The sequence below is a fragment of the Liolophura sinensis genome, chromosome 2, assembly GCF_032854445.1.
Source record: "Liolophura sinensis isolate JHLJ2023 chromosome 2, CUHK_Ljap_v2, whole genome shotgun sequence".
Classification (NCBI taxonomy): Eukaryota; Metazoa; Mollusca; class Polyplacophora; order Chitonida; family Chitonidae; genus Liolophura; species Liolophura sinensis.
The window spans coordinates 5,582,743-5,599,906 of record NC_088296.1 but is presented as its reverse complement, the minus strand read 5'-3'; the positions used below and the strand labels follow the sequence as shown (position 1 = coordinate 5,599,906).

General features: G+C 41.6%; 2 protein-coding genes across 2 annotated transcripts; both read left to right on the top strand.

Annotated features, from left to right (window-relative positions):
• The first annotated feature begins 1,489 nt into the window (after window positions 1–1,489).
• LOC135463052 (cytochrome P450 2H2-like) lies at window positions 1,490–8,819 on the top strand. Its single transcript, XM_064740372.1, has 4 exons — window positions 1,490–1,542; window positions 4,005–4,584; window positions 7,472–7,684; window positions 8,673–8,819. The coding sequence occupies exons 2-4, from the start codon at window positions 4,039–4,041 to the stop codon at window positions 8,817–8,819; spliced, it is 906 nt and encodes a 301-aa protein (XP_064596442.1). The 5' UTR covers window positions 1,490–1,542; window positions 4,005–4,038.
• Window positions 8,820–11,549: 2,730 nt separating this feature from the next.
• LOC135463051 (cytochrome P450 1A2-like) lies at window positions 11,550–16,137 on the top strand. The gene is made up of 3 exons (XM_064740371.1): window positions 11,550–11,750; window positions 14,312–14,439; window positions 15,317–16,137. The coding sequence occupies exons 1-3, from the start codon at window positions 11,550–11,552 to the stop codon at window positions 15,525–15,527; spliced, it is 540 nt and encodes a 179-aa protein (XP_064596441.1). The 3' UTR covers window positions 15,528–16,137.
• Window positions 16,138–17,164: the final 1,027 nt, after the last annotated feature.

Genomic DNA, 17,164 nt, shown 5'->3' with positions numbered 1-17,164 from the left:
TGTCAGTATAATGTGGCTGGGTGAGGCGTCGTGTCTGGTCCCTTTGGCACGATACTTCAGTGGCGGCGCGACTTTGGGGCTATGGGTTCGCCCTGCCACAAGAAGACACAGTATATGTACACACACCTGACTCCTTGTCGTCATATGACTGAAAATTAGTAAGTACGACGTTAAACCTCAAGTATTCGTTCATTCATTACATGATACAATATATTGAAAGACTACATTTTAAGTGATTCCGGAAAGACGTAAGGAATCTTCTGGAGAATCTTCAGATATTCTGGACTCCTATATTTCCTTACAGAACTGTTTTCTTAGTAATAATTTAGTAATATCTTCTGACGTTGATTTAAATCTTCACACAAGACACAGGTGCTGTTAGTAGAAGCCATGTAGTATAACGTACGAACTATCCGTCTTGATAACGCGAAAAGTTTTTGAGTGTGGCATAGGACAATAATCAAACAGATAAAAAAATCACATGTCTTTGGTGGAATATTATCTTGAAAATTCGCCTTGGTATTATTGACAAGGAACGTCCATTTTGGTCGACGTTTGAATACGACAGCCTGTTTCCAGGCTTGAAGCCATGAGAACTTGTATTGGCGTCACGTCGAAACTATTGACCAATGTGATCTTTTTTTGCTTGAAGCTGCGAAAACTTGTATTGGCGCCACGTCGAAACTATGATATGTAGGCTACCAGTGACCAGTGTGATCTTTTGTTCAAATGAAGGACCCATATATACCAAACGTCGGAAGACGTTAAGTCAAAAATTCAAACACAACTGTATATAAAGCGTTTTGTTTTAGCAAGGATAAAATTTGTACACTTATTCCTTACTGCAGATCAATGTTCCAACCGCAATTTGAGTTCCTTCTTTTTCTGAGTTTGGCACAATATGCACATTTGGCACAATTTATTCACTATTAAGTTGCTTTGATAAATACGAACCCAGTTCTCGTTGCGTCGGCTGGGGTTTAAGTCAAGATGTTTGTCATGTAGCTGCCGAAGGTCGTTGGAAGTATTCGAGAACTCCAATTTCGTCCATTCATAAACCTGGACAACGTCACATATGTGAAGAGAGTACTGAGTATGGAGTCCCATTCATAATCACCGACCATTCCATCAATCAATCATTCATTCATACCCAGTAAACCTCCAGAGAAAACCATCCACGTGTTTAACAGTTGTAATCGCATCAAGTACCATATCATGCATAGAAAATGTAAAATATTACAAGATTTTAGATACGTGAAAGAATCTTAATTGCACCAAGTTCATTTCCCTTCCATGCATCTGTCTTACATATTCAGGTGACCTACTGGCCTACTTTGACCTTCAGCATATCACATTGAATTACCCGAGGGAAAATATACAACGTCAGCTATAAGTCACAACTCTGGCTGGGCCCTTCTGTATAACATGTGGGTCATCTCCTGTGAGTAACTTTAGCAAACCTCACAACAGCCTGTACAAAGGTGCGTTAGGTGAGTGAAGGTGTCGCTATATGGACTGATTCTCTCCTGCTGTTTTGGACAGGTAAGGCTTGAGCGTGAGGCTTGATTGGTAATTTTATTTGATCAGTGTTTTACGCCGTAAATGATTGGTCATGCAAATCATGAATGGAGGGCTTGATTGGCACTATACGCCTTAAATGTTTCACTCATACGATGGCGGCCATCATTATGGCGGGAAGAAGCCAGGCAGAGCCCGAAAGAAACCCACGACCATCCCGCAGGTTGATGCAAGACCTTCCCACCTTCGGTCGGAGGGGAAGCCAGCATGAACTAGACCTGAACTCACAGCGACCTTGATTATAAGGCTTGTTGGCTAAAAAATATGTGTGTGCTCGAGGATTACGCTGGGTGACCCCCTTTAACTGACTTATAACTCGGCAGGACCGTAGTTATAGTATTAGACGCAGACAAGTGATCTTCTACGGAAAAATCGGGCCGGTTAAACCCCTACCCCTGCCGATATGGAGAACAGGGGTATCGGTGTACGGCTTCGAATTGTACCGGTGTATTTAGTAACCAATTTAGTAACCAGGTCGTGAGCTATTACATACAATACATGAATTCATCCTCTAAGTTGATTAGGGGCCTCCGTGGCTTAGTTGGTTAGCGCGCTAGCGCAGCGTAATGACCCAGGCGTCTCTCACCAATGCTGTCGCTGTGAGTTCAAGCCCAGCTCATGGCCGTACGTGGGAAGGTTTGTCAGCAACCTGCGGATAGTCGTGAGTTTCCCCCCGGCTCTGCCCGGTTTTCACCCACCATAATGCTGGGCGCCGTCGTATAAGTGAAATATTCTTGAGAACTGCGTAAAACACCAATGAAAAAAAAAATAAGTTGATTACCTAATACGCGCTCTTCAATGCAGGCTGCAAAATAAAGATGTAAACAAAAAGTTGCAGTGATAACGAAGTTTCACATCGTAAATTTTCAAGCAATTTGTGTTTCTTCATCTGATGTGTCTGACGTTTCCAGTTTTGTATCGATGTGTACACAACAACTCTGTTAATATACTTCGGTGTTAGTGTCTTGGTGTGAGACACAAATTTCACACGCTAGACCTACTAATTATTACAGGCTGAATAAAGTTGTGTATTTGACCTAATTTTGATATTAATTTTGTTTTATACGAGCCAATAAGATGTTTACAATGTACGTTCAGCATATCAATGTTTACAGCAGTGAATATGAGTAATTTCAAGTATAGCTGAGAACAGGTGACAAGTTAACAGTTGCAGTGCCACATCAGAGACCCTTTTGTATTGCCAGTGAAGTGATTATCCCGCTGACTAGCCACAGATGGCTCTTATCACTCATCAGAACCTTAACTGATGAATTAAATACTGATTTCATAATGATCAGATGCACTGAAGGATTTAGTAACCACTTTGTGTCACTCTGCCAATAACACCAACATCCTCCATAGCTTCCCGTTTCACTGGCCCTGTTGCCTTCAAAAACGTAAACCACACAATGTATCATCACTCATATCGCAGTCCCATTCATTCTGTCATCCATGTGATAACCCTGTACACTAGCCACACAATGCTATCATCACTCATATTAGGGTCCCATTCATTCTGTCATCCATGTGATTACCCTGTACACTAGCCACACAACGTTATCATCACCCACATCAGGATCCCATTCATTCTGTCATCCATGTGATTACCCTGTACACTAGCCACGCAATGCCATCATCACTCACATCAGAGTCCCATTCATTCTGTCGACCATATGATTACCCTGTACACTAGCCACACAATGCTATCATCACTCATATCAGGGTCCCATTCATTCTGTCATCCATGTGATTACCCTGTACACTAGCCACACAATGCTATCATCACTCATATCAGGGTCCCATTCATTCTGTCATCCATGTGATTACCCTGTACACAAGCCACACAATGCTATCATCACCCACATCAGGATCCCATTCATTCTGTCATCCATGGGATTCCCCTGTACACTAGTTACACAATGCTGTCATTACTCACCTCAGCATCCCATTCATATTGTGTTTTAAGTGATCACAAGGTACACTAGCCACAGACTGGTATCATTACACACATCAGGATCCCACTCAAGTGATTACCCTGTACACGAGCAATAGACGACTACAGGTGAAATATTCTACGGCGTGAAACACCAATCAAATAAATCAATAAGGTTACCACCACACTGCTCTAATATTATTTCATTAGTATTTAACGTCAATCTTGAAACTTTTTCACCCATTGGCCTCTCGCCAAAGCGGTGGCTTCCTCTCCGGTTGTGCATAGTAAGATCTGCAGGCAAGCTGGGGATGTGAAAAATGTTTTTCAGGTGTGTGACGGGGATAAAATGAATGTGATCAATTCATCTATCTATCGGTCCCCCATATCCATCTATCCATCAATATATCCATCCATCTATCCTTTCATCCATCCTGTTTACATTTTATCGTGGACTTTAATGATTTTATTTCATGAATGGAATTTTTTTCAGAGGTCTGTTACCTAAGGTGTGACAGATATCCACCATGGAGCTAATAACGTGGGTGGCGTTGTGTCTGCTTCTGTTACTCTCGATAACATTCCTGATTAACAGAGGTTCTTCTCGCCATCGGCTACCCCCGGGACCCCAGGGTTTACCCCTCATTGGCTGCCCGTGGGCGGTGCTCAGCGAGTTCCATGTCCTCTGCACCAGTATGGCCGAGACCTGGGGTGAAGTGGTTAGCATTAACATCATGGGGAAGACGATCGTCGCTCTTAACTCCGCCAGTGTCGTCAGAGAAGCATTCAATTCTCAGGCCTTTGCAGAGACATTTGCTGGTCGAGAGCCGATGCCCATCTATAACAAGCACGTTTCAGAGATGACTAGTTTCTTGCAGCCTGGTCCTGTCTGGTATAAGCTTCGGAAGATAGTCCACAAAACATTAAACCATTACGGAGAGGGTCTGCATGAGAGTGAGAGGACGATCCAAGAGGAGTTAACTCATGTGATAGAAATGTTGGAGGAAGTCGGAAAGTCGGTGAACATGGACGAAGTTCTCTACCCTTCTCTGATTAATATCATGACAATACTGGTGAGTCTGTCGGCTTAGGCCTAATCTATGACCGGATCGTTAGTTGTTGAGAGGAAAATTTTGACATAAAGAGATGTCCAAATATTCTCGTCCTTCTGTACGGGCGTGTACCTTTGTGCCCTCGTCTGTTCCCCGTAGAATATAAAAGGGCGTGCACCTATGTCACCATGTTCACGTCTGTCTCGTGACAATACATGTGTATGCACCTATATCAAAGTATTCTCCTCTGTCAACCGCGGTGTATAAGGGAAATATTCTTCATTTCCACAGCATGTCAGAGTATTCTACTCTGCCACGTTGAAATACCTGGGCGTGCACCAATGTCGCGGTGTTTTCCTTTGTCACGTTGCTATGTTAGCCAATGCATCTATGCCTCAGTGCTGTATTCTGTCATGTGCTAATATATGAGTCAGCGCCTATGTCAGAGTTTTCTCCTCTATCAAGATGCAATATATGGGCGTGTACCTATGTCAGAGTTTTCTGGCCTATCAAGGTGCAATATATGGCCTTGCACCTACACCCCAGTGTTCTCCTCGGTTATGTTGTAATATATGGGCGTGCACCTATGTCAGAGTTTTCTGGCCTATCAATGTGCAATATATCGCCTTGCACCTATCCCCTGTGTTCTCCTCGGTTACGTTGTAACACATGGGCGTGCACCTATGTCAGAGTTTTCTCTCCTATAAAGATGCAAAATATGGCCGTGTACCTATACCCCAGTGTTATGCCCTGTCGCGTTGTAATGTATGGGCGTGCACCTTTCCCCAGTGTTCTCCTTTGTCATGTGGTAATACATGGGCGTGCACCTATGTCAGAGTTTTCTCCCCTGTCAGGATGCAATACATGAGTGTGCATCTATGCCCAAGTGTTCTCCTCTGTCACGTTGTAATATGTGGCCGTGTACCTATACCCCAGTGTTCTCCCCTGTCACATTGTAATATATGGTCGTGCACCAACATGTATCTCGTGATGTCAGGGCTGAATCGCTAATGTGGCCATACCACATAATATAAAAATGATACCTACGAGTTCTTCAAGATGGTAGGAAATACCTGGAGTCAACTCTGGAGATGATTTTACTACGAAAACTGCCGAGGGCTCTGTGTGGCTTCATTCAGCTGTGAGCTGGCCAACGTCGTCTCAGTAAAACATTCTTGATGAAGGCCTAATAAAATAAATAAATAAATATGTTTGAGCGGTGATTTTTATTCTAAAATATGTTAGGTGGGAAAACATGAGACGATGTAGTGCTTTTATAGCACCAGTCGTGTGGAACTACGCAATTTGCTGTAAATTTGAGATCTGTTATTTTTGAGGAGAGATCGGTTATTTTGTACAAAATAGGTGCTTTATCTCAGGCTGCCTGGCAGCTAACTTAGCTACAAAATACATTTATAATGTGGACATACGAAACGTTATGAAAACATATGAAAGGGTTAACTTGCTATAATATTGTAAGCTGTTGCTGTCATAATCCTTGACCAGTTTTTTATAACTTCATTGGAACAACCTACACAAGACTTTTTCTCCGTTAAAATGAGAACAGGATTTATTCAAGGCCAAACTAAGCCCGAAGAAAACAGCAAAAAAACATAGATAGTAAATAGTTGTTAAATCATGACAGCCTACAAATCAATGGTATAACTGCAAGTGTGGTGATAAGTTCAGGTGGTAACATGGGAAACCTCGGGATGCGCACCTTATGGGTAGAGGTAGAATGGAACACGTCTGAGGTCAGACTGACACCTCCCAAATACACGGATGAAATCTCTGTTTATACCCTATGGTATTATTAAATTATGTTTAGATACCCAAACCACTTAATTTCAGGAGTGTTTACTAACAGGTTTCAAGATTAGCAAACAGTTTCATGTAGAGAGTGTGCGCTGAACATAACTGGGTTCATTTAGGCGGAAGTGACGCAATCAACTAACGACCAGACAAACATGACGGTGATGCGTAACGACCATGTGAAGATCACACCGAAGCAGTGTGATCACTATTAAAGTGGAATGGAGCAAGTTTTCAAACCACATAATCTAATATCTTCAAAGACTGTAAAGTCAGAACCAATAGTGCCTTTGACTACTTTAAGTCATAATTTCTAGAAACTCACTCAAAATAATCACTAGGGGATCAAATATCTCGCAGAGGTCTTCGAGGTCAACCAGTGCAGTACTTTGGCTCCTACTCGCCGATAAACTAATCCAGTAAGGATTGCTAAACACACGGCATCAAAGCTACCAAAATTAGTTAACTAACGGTAGTTAACACCAGAATAAATATGAGAAATAACAATGAAATAGCATCATACACAGCTCTGACGCAGACATGACCGAGGGGAGTGGTGCACATAATGTGAACATTGCCCAAGCCGGAGTGTCCACGCTACACACGAGCACGGTTCATGCAATACGTAGTACATGGGTATCACAATATAGTGTTACATTACCACATTTTCTAATCATTGTTCAAAGTGTTATATCCACCAATGCCAATATGCTGGATTTAACATCATTAGTTCGAAACTGACCTTAGTAATTTATAAATTTCCTCGCCTTCGTTGCGTGCTTGTGGGGCCTTTGATGACAATAAGGGGTCGACGACGCTTGCGTGGCCGTTTGCCAAGTTTGCAAAGGCCACTTGACTTCCACCAGCGTTATGTGCACATATGTACGTCACGACAACGTGCCAAATGGCTGTGGATTATGCCGTGCTGTCCGGTTTCTCCACTCATAAAACTGACCCCATGGTGCCCATAAATTCATGGGCGTGACGTCAAACAATCAATTCAACAAATGTACACGTCAGTCAGTGGGTATACTGCTTAAGTCAAAGAGTCAATGCCGCAAACTGTTCATCTGTTCAGTCTGTCATTTTTTGTCAGTTGAAAGGCAGACGCTACGACTACGATTCGCGTGTTCTGGAAAACGCCCGCTTTCTGGATGAGGTCGGCGTTCAGGTTTCTTCACCCGCCAATAACTTCTTCCTCCAACTCTTTCCATTCCTCACAAAACTGAACATTGGCCCGGGCAGACTTTTGCAGATGGAACTGAGGGCAGAACGACAGTTTCTAACTGACTATTATGAAGAGTCCAAGGTGAGAACGTTTATGGTGAACCTAAGCCCAGCGTTGACGGGTAACATTTGCTATCAAAAGTAGGATTTTTAGATCGCCATTTTAAGTGATATTGAATATCGGTCACCCGGTCAGGAGCAGATTCCAGCAGCTAACTACCGTCACATGATACTTTCAAGGTCATGTCACAAAATGACACATCTTAGACTATGCCCCCGTGACATTTCCATCCGCGCCGAATGGTTGATGGAGACAAAAAGGAATGTCACCAAATCCTGACCATCTCGCACACGGGCAAAGTTGGTGGTAGGGTCATTTGCTTCTGGATTTTTTGTTGCCGAAATTTAAACAAACTGAATCTCTGGATGAGGCTTTTCAGGGTCAGGAAATCTTCTTGTGGTTAACCGTACACGAGTTAATTTTGACGAAACTTTGTGCCTGGCATCAAAGAATTTCGATTTTCGAAAATAAATCATGTCTGTCTGTGTTTAGCTTTAACGCATGCTTCTTATTCTCCATTCGTGTTTAGTGATTTTAAAAGTCAGCATGGTCCATAGTCCGCAGCAAGGAACATGTCCAAATTAAAGTTAAGGCCGCTTACCGGTAGTACGATATCTAACTCAAATTTCCGATAAAAATAGCTTTACAACCTATTGACAACATACATATATAGTTGAAAGCTTATTTTTGTGTATTTGTAATGAGTTTTTGTCCACCTCATCAATGTTACCTTAAGACAAGATTTCCAAATTTAAACTTTCAGAGTCAATAACAAACAATCGTGTAGCATTTAAATTTTGACATAAGTCCCAACGGCTTTGATGAATCCGCCAGAGGTCATATTTCTATACATAAGAAATTGCAAGGCTCTGTTTAAGACCAGTCAAACTTAACAGCCTAAATATTTTACGTCAAATGAGACTAACTATAATCGTCGTAAATGGGTGGAAACACACATGCTCATTCATTGCCTTATTCTGTACATAAGTTCTGCGGGATTTTTCTTCAGGCCACGTACAGTCGTGAAGTCACCAGAGGTATGATCGATGTCCTTCTCCGTCACCAGGAAGAAGACGGAAGTAGTTGGATGACCGACGACAACATCAAGGCACAAATACAGGAAATGATTACAGCTGGTAAATATGCTCATTACTGACAATGGAGAGTAAGACAAGACCTGCTACAGTTTGACAGTTGGCAGCTGGTCACACGTATCCGGTGAAACAAGGTCTCTTGTCAATTTTACCTCAGATATGATTTTATTATAACTGTTTCAAGTTAAGGCTTTAAGAAGTAGGTAGTTACACAACTCTAGCATATAGTGGCTCAAGACACAACTCTAACGTATAATGGCTGAAGAAGAATTAGGTTAAAAGTATAGTCGTTACGTCCCTTACAGGGATACCGGGCTACTTCCCGTCTCTTTGACACCAGTTGTAGTTTGATTAAATTTTTCTCAAGGCATTGGGATACAGAAAGATATTCCTCCCATGTCGCTAGTGTCATCTGCACCAGTCAGATACCGTCAATTCCGGTTTTGAAGATGTCATTTCAATGTACCTAAAATTGCTTTTGTGACTTGGGTCGCTGAGCCTTTGCTTTGTTGATTCGATCACACGTTGAAATTACTTGCAATCTGCGATCGACCCTACAAATGCCCAGCTATATTAGATGTCTATTTGGGACTGATATTGAATGAATAGGCCTACATCTTACAATCCTTGCAACGAAACAGACATTCGTATCCCAGCCGTCAACAAATAGGTCCGTTCCATGTTGCAAAACCAATTCCCAAAACGACATATAGCACAAACCACCAAAGAACGTAAGAAAGTATATAAACTACTAAAACAGGACGGACTCATACAAAGCTCAGCAGTGAACAGTTTTCAATTATGTCGGAAAAACGCAAGGTATGTTCTAGGCGACTGAGTGAAATCAGTATTCTGATCATGTACCATGCTAGAATATCATTTGTCGAAAAAAAACATATGTAGCTCAGTTATCATTTGATTGCAACTCTTCATATCTCCAAAGTGGCGTCATAATTCAACACGATAAATGTACAGTGTCTAGCCCCCGGTTAAACGCAATTAGACACAGTCTTGAAGCAGAGTGCCAGAGATTTTTTACGGTCTGTTCATATTTACTTACCAGAGATTTTTTATTTAGAATTAAGGCGTTTGATGGAATAACCTTGACTCATTGGTTTTTGCAGTAATAACTTGTGACGTTTATTGAAATCATCACATAACACACAGTATCTAACAAATGCTAAAAGGCGAGATATGTACACACCGTATGCAGGGTCCTTACAAGTCAAACACAGCATCAGTCAAACACCTGTAGAGAAAAAAAACCCTGTAGCTAAAATCTGTGTGCATCCTCCACCAGAGGATGGTTAAAACTTTGATGCAGGTTCATCATTCATCATCAGTTCATCAGATTTTATAGTGTTCATTCTAAATGGAAAGTGTGATTTCTTCAAACTAGCGGATATTCGGAAATAGAATAAAAATACGTATTTGAACTATTGAACTATTTCCATCCGTGAGTTTTTCGTTGTTTTTCTTTTGCCTGCGGTAAAAGTGTGACAAATAATCCGGTAAACAGTACAGGCATGTTTAAACTTCATCTCTAGGATAGGTTTGAATTACATCTTTAGAATAGCTACAGAAAAAATAAAACATAACATGTTACGTGGTCTATTAGACTTTGCCAGCGAATCCTAATGAGCATAGTAATGCAAATGAAAATAGATAAAGGTTTTAGAGAAGGTCTTGGAGAGCAACTAGGCACTATCTTAAAGTCGTTAGATTAGTCGTTTTGGAAAAGATGCTAAGGTGAGTGAGGGAGGGAGTGCTTGGGGTTTGTATATAACAATTTTTCAGTCATATGACGACGAAGGAGTCCTTAGAGTGCGTGTAACGTGCCTCTTTGTTGGAGGACGGATTTTCAATGTTTTGCTTTGTCTAGTGCTGCTTCAATGAGATGACTTACCGAAGGCAAGTAATAAGCCCCCACCCCCAACCCCACCTCCTAAGGTACATAACATATCAAATACAGCCCCTACATAACATATCAAATATAGGCGCCAAATGTTTCGGTGTATAAAAAATTTTGGTGCATAAATCTAAAAACATGAATACGTTTCGGCAGAATAAACGAAACAGTTTTGACAGTAGGGCCGTAAAAAATTTGGTAGTCGTATTCGAAAAACCTGGGATCAAACCCGGGTAGGTTCATAACAAAAACTTTTAAAATGGTATTTCTTTCTTTTCGACGCTGATTGGTTATTAGAGCTATAGATTTTTTGGGTCAAACCCTGTACCCTCGGTCACGCTTAAATAAACCAGCCATAATTAAAATTCAGCTTAGACGGCATAATATGCACATACCTATCTGATGATAATGGCTAATCGGAATCGACTGTATTTCCCTATGAGATTCACGGTACATGAGGCTGCTGCAAACTGGCTACATGTTTGGTTTGACACCGTGCGGCGACATCAGTGTGAACAACGACAATATTTGGTAACGTATTTTGCAAGAAAACACTTTGTGGATCTGTGCTTCGAAACAGACATTTGTACACCAGCTCTCAACCAATATGAACCATCCAGATTTTAATAATCGCAAGGCCAATTTCCAAGTAAGAAATTATGAGGGAATCATGCAAAGAGAAACAGTCAACAGTTTTCAATGATGATGGAAAAGCACAAGATATGTTTCCGGCCAATGAGTGAAACAAATAATGAGAGAGTTCTAATACGATTTGAACAGTGGTTTAATATTTACTTCCGCAATTGTTTGATCTACAGGAGTGATGACTACAAGAGGAGCCCTGTATTCTTTTTTCCTTATCATCCTTCATCACCCCGTGGTGATGGCAGCCATTCAGAACGAAGTTCAAACTGTGGTAGGCGAGAGTCGCTTTCCAAAACTAGAGGACAGTTCCCAAATGCCGTACACCAATGCCGCTATATTAGAATTGCTGAGGTATATCTCGCACGTCCCGGTCGGACTTCCGCACCGGACGACAGCCGACGTCACTTTCCACGGTTACGCCATACCAAAACACACAATGGTAAGAGAAACTCTGGCATGCACCATTACTAGAAGAGCATTGACACTAACACATTGTCAGTGGCTAAAAATAAATAGATTTAGTTTCATTTTAGCTACATAGATTTTCAGCCACGAGTGAGTGAGTGAGTGCTTGGGGTTTAGCATCGTATTTAACAAGTTTTCAGTCATATGACATCAAAGGAATTCTTACAGTGCATGTAATGTGGCTCCTTGTTACAGGGCGGATTTCCACCGCTCTTTTGTCTAGTGCTGCTTCACTGAGTCGCCTTGCCGAAGGCAAATAAGCCGTCCCGCCCGAGCCATTACACTAATACGGGTCAACCAGTCGTTGCTCTATCCCCTTCAATGCTGAACGCGAAGCAAGGAAGTTACAGCTTCCTCTTTTAAAGTCTTATGTCTGACTCCACCCATGATTGACCCTAAATCTACCGCTCCGGAAGCCGACTTTCAGCCCCGAAACTGCAGTTGCGATTAGCTTTTCAAATTGCTTCCTTAGACCTGTCACTGCCAGTACTGTCCTAAGTGACGTCGAACAGTGACATCAGTTTGCCCCAATCAGTTACCGACTTCCATCGGCTTTTCGTTCCATAAATATCCAGTTCCTCACTGGTTGAACACTTACAGTACTGCAGCTGTGTGGGTAAATTGTGCCATATATGATGGAAGCATAAAACTTGGTACACATTTCTGGACCTAGGGTCATCCTGAGTTTACTGTCTGGCGACCATTTGCCAGGATGACCGCCACAGGCCTGTGATTATGTCTGTGGTTATTGTCCGACGTCATATTCCATAATTTTTTACTTACACCAAAGAAGTTGTTTTAAAAAGGAAATTGGTGTACCTGGAGTAAGCCAACACCTGTCACCAGTTACCTGGACGAGAGACCTGTGATAGAAAGTACATGAAGTTCAGAAGGAAGACCGCGAAAAGTTAGCTGTAAATGTGGTCTTCAATACCTTTTTTTTCGATTTTTCTTTACGGAAAAAAAGACACTTTTAATAATTTTTGTGTGGTGGGTCGTTGTGACGAGCTTTTGGTATATACAGTTTTTGTGTAATAATGCTATAAATGAAGATGCAGCACATTTTTAATTAATACACTTGCACTAAAATTTGGTATTTTGTGAACACAAATGAGTTCACCCTGTTTATACTCTTAATATATTCATAAATATTATCATAATTCAGATTAAAGTCAAATTTTTTGATAAAACCGACACATTTACGTTCAAATAAATTTATAAGATATGCGTTACATCCTTTTTTCAGGACATTAATATGCACCGACGATGAATACAAAAAGATGCTCCCAAATACCCAAAATGCAAAATCATTTTCAAATACCTTTTTGTCCTGAAAGCAAAATCGAAAAAAATATTAATATTTCCAAGTATGTTTTTACGCTCTTTTGTCTGATTTTGGTATCATTTGTATGTTTTCCTCTCCCTTAAAAGGTTGTTTGTTGGATATTTAGTCTACACGAGAAAATTTGAATTAAAACTACAACATTCCAGGAAAAGCATAACTGACCAGCATACTCAACACTAAAACACAGCATTACTTCAAACACAAAGAGAACAATAATTACAGGCAAAAATATGAACGGTTCAAAATCGAAAGAAAAATACTATATACAGTCTACAGGCCTATACTGTATACTGTGACAGCTACATATGCTTGTTTGCATTAACATAAACGTTAAAGTCTACACACATAAAATAAATGTTTTCGGAGATCCATTCAGCTTTACACATGAAATATTCATTAAGAATACTTATGTTATTCATATAAATGAGGTAGGCTTCGGTGGCCTTATGGTTAGAGCTTTCGCCCCGAAGTCGGGAGATCCCCAGATCAAACTCGGGTCAGGTCACACCAAAGACTATAAAAGTACTTACCGCTGCCTAGCTTTAGCGCTCAGAACTGGTACTGAGAGGCGAGGAAAGAGGACTGGTAGGCTCGATGTCAGTATAATGTGGCTGGATGGGGTGTCATGTCTTCGGAATAGTAGCTTGGCAGCGTGGATTCGCCTTGCGACAAGAAGACACACCTAATGACTCTTCGTTGTCATAAGTACAATTGTTAAGTTCCACGTTCAACTCCAAGCATACATCCAGACACTTTTGCGGAAACATAAATGGTTTTATTTGTCTGACTCTACATGAACCTCTTGGATAAAATCGGTGCTATGTGTTTTGTCGCATTGTTGGAATATAAGCAAAAGCGAGGTATTAGTGTTGTCTACTAGTTCTTCAAACTAACCACGCGGGAAGGTCTGTCGGCAACCTGCAAATGTTCGTGAGTCTCTCCCGGGCTCTGCTCGGTTTTAACACACCATAAAGCTGGCCGCCGTCGTATAAGAGAAATATTCTTGAGTACGGCGTAAAATACCAATCCTAACTTAATAAATAAATAAATTTCAAACTAACCGTGCCAGCCAATTAAAGTTGTGTATTCTGTACCCGACTAAGAAAAAGGTTCGCTGCTTTTATTCATTATTGTCAGTTAAACAGAAACAGTTCCTTTTTTTTGGGAAAAGGTCATTTTTGTTCTTGCAGGTAATGTACAACGCGTGGTGTTTTCACCACGACAGCCACAATTGGGACGATCCCTGGGAGTTCAAACCTCAGAGATTTCTAGACACGGACGGACATTTGGTTTCTGCTGATCATCCTTTGAGGAAAAAGTAAGTCTTAATCAAAATCCAATGTCACATCCTAATTTTGTACAGAATTCCCCATTTACCTCACCACTAACTGTTAGCTGTGTACTTTGCTTTTATAATTATTTGCCGCATTTTCTACAAATTGCTATTTTTATATGGGCAGGCTGGAGTTGAACATAGAATAGAACATACAAACGTCATGACGCTTTTCGCTTGTGAAGAGAAAGTTGTGTTTAGTTATATATAATTCTGCTTACGTCATGATGTTAGTGGGTTTTGTAATTTGCTACCATCTAAGCTTTCACAAGAAGAGTAAAAACTCTAGCCTTTCCACGGTCTTTTTGCGGTGAGGTTTACCAATTTGCCAGTTGTCACACTGTCTTCGATGCTCTGGTTTTACTCCCTATTCTGTAAGTCATTTTATAACGTTATATTCGTGCACACATCCGTATGCTGCTGGTGGACAAAGACTGAAACCTGGTCCCCAATTAATGTAATTGTATGTTATGTGTGATGAAAACACAGCATTTTGTGTAATCCTAGACCAGTGAGTCCAATAAATTGCAAACAACATCAGTGCATTTCTTTGACCTAATTCTGCCTCGGCGCTAGGAGTGTGTTTTGCTACTATCTAAGCATTTACATAAACTGTTATAATAAAAACATAACTCGACAATAGACAGTATTTCAACAGTTATACGTGTGCCAGTTTGACAATTATCACACTGTCATTGCTGCTCTGGTTTTCTTACAAAACAATTCTCCTTCTTTCCCGTAGAAAACTCAGATATGGACTAAAGTGGTCAAGGCATTCCCATTATAATTAAATTAGTTAATTGAGTTAAAGTTTGCACCCTCACGATTTCCCCTCTTGCAGCTAACAATTTTCCCTTTACAGCATGATGCCTTTTGGATTAGGACGGCGATCATGCCCAGGAGAAGCTTTCGCCAAGTCCCGGATGTTTCTCTACATCACAACCTTACTCCAGAGGTTCCACTTTACGCGAGATCCAACGAGACCTCCACGATCATGTGACCCCAGGACTTATAGATCGGGTCTTGTCATGTCTCCGTACGAGTACTGGGTTAAAATTACACCTAGGAGCTGAACGGGAACAGATTATGGACTGATTGTGTGTTGACCCTCGGGAGGGAATTTAGCAGACTACTTTATTTTCATATATGCCCTAATTAACCTGTAAATTTACATAGTTAAAACAGCCAATCGATCTAAGAATCACACTAAAACTTTTTCCAACACGGACTTTGTGTCTGTAGGAACTTCCTCTGTTAATATGCTCACGATAACTGTATATGATTGAGGGGGTAAAAAATGCTCAAGGGAAATACGGGTGACGGCAGATAAGCTTGTCCGTGACTTTCAAGAACCGCGAATGTTATCTGCGTGTGTAGAATATTACATTCCATAGCGAATGGGTAACACAGTTTGCAAAGAGTACATACGGTGCCAGGGCTTGGGGTTATTGGCGTTCCCAGACTAGATAAACTGACGGCCAAAAGAAATTTTACAAAGAGTTCAAATTAATTTATTTTGCCAAAGCAAAAAAAGAGAATGACTGAAGTTTAGTATATTGAAAAGACCAATGACTTTAGATATTGAAAGTCTTGAGTAAGAACGGCCAAAACAGCTCTCAAATCATTTTACGAGTGAACAAACACAGAAGGGGTAGAAAAATAGCCATTCCATCTTGGTTAACAATGGGCAGAGTACGAAAAAAGTTGATTATTTTTAAAATCTGTCAATGTCAACACCAATCAATATCGCGTGTGGCCACCCCTTGCTTCAATGCAAGCAAAAACTCTCAGACGCATAGAAAAAGTCAGTCGTCTACGGAGATGACGTGGGATTCGTTGCCATTCATCTTGCAGAGCGGACGCAAGTTCTTTTCGGTTGGCAGCAAGGTGTGGCCGTTGTCCTACTGGACGACCCATGATATCTCAAAGGTGTTCTGTGGGTAACAGTTCTGTGGGTAACAGTTCTGTGGAGCCTGCAGGCCACGGCAAGACGTTGACGTCGTTGGCATCCAGGAAGTTCTGCTCGAGCTGTATGGGGTCTGGCGTATGGGGTCTGGCGTTGTCATGCTGCTACAGGGCACCACATGGCTGCTGTTGAAGGAATGGCAGGACAACAGGACGTAGAATTTCATTCACGTAACGTTGAGGTGTTAAGTTCCCGTAGATGATGACCAGTGGTGTCCGTTCCTTTCCACAAATCCTACCCTACACCATCACGCTGCCGCCACCACACGGTACCACCTTCTGGATGCATGATGCAGCCGTTCGTTCGCCTCTTCGACGGTAAACTCGTTGTCTGCCATGGGCTCGGAACAGGTAGAAACGGCTTTCATCGGTGAAAACAACACGTTGCCAATCAGGTCACTGCCAACGGCGTACAATTCGAGCCCATCGCAACCTCTGGCGACGATGTTCGGCTGTTAACAACTGCCCTCTGAATGGCCAATAGGCCCTAATTCCGTGAGCCTTGAGCCTCTTGGACACGGTCTGCCGACTGACCCGTGACCTAAGGTATTGATAGACGATGACGTCACTGTCAGGAAGCGGTTCCTCAGGTGTAAGGTGCACAGGTACCCGTCTTCTCTGGGCGAAGTTACCCTAGGTCTGCCTGTTTTTGGCCTGTCCGATCTCTGCCCTCTCTGCCTGTAACGTTGCATCAAGTTTGACACAGTTACTCGAGAGCAGCAGAAGGTCCTTGCAATGTGAGCAT

Bases quoted from the DNA above. Each gene is read 5' to 3' on its own strand.
- LOC135463051 (XM_064740371.1), top strand. From the start codon at position 11,550: ATGGCAGCCATTCAGAACGAAGTTCAAACTGTGGTAGGCGAGAGTCGC. The intron at 11,751-14,311 runs GTAAGAGAAACT...TTGTTCTTGCAG, and splicing joins CCATACCAAAACACACAATG to GTAATGTACAACGCGTGGTG. The intron at 14,440-15,316 runs GTAAGTCTTAAT...TTCCCTTTACAG, and splicing joins GATCATCCTTTGAGGAAAAA to CATGATGCCTTTTGGATTAG.
- LOC135463052 (XM_064740372.1), top strand. From the start codon at position 4,039: ATGGAGCTAATAACGTGGGTGGCGTTGTGTCTGCTTCTGTTACTCTCG. The intron at 4,585-7,471 runs GTGAGTCTGTCG...ATTTTTTGTCAG, and splicing joins TTAATATCATGACAATACTG to TTGAAAGGCAGACGCTACGA. The intron at 7,685-8,672 runs GTGAGAACGTTT...ATTTTTCTTCAG, and splicing joins ACTATTATGAAGAGTCCAAG to GCCACGTACAGTCGTGAAGT.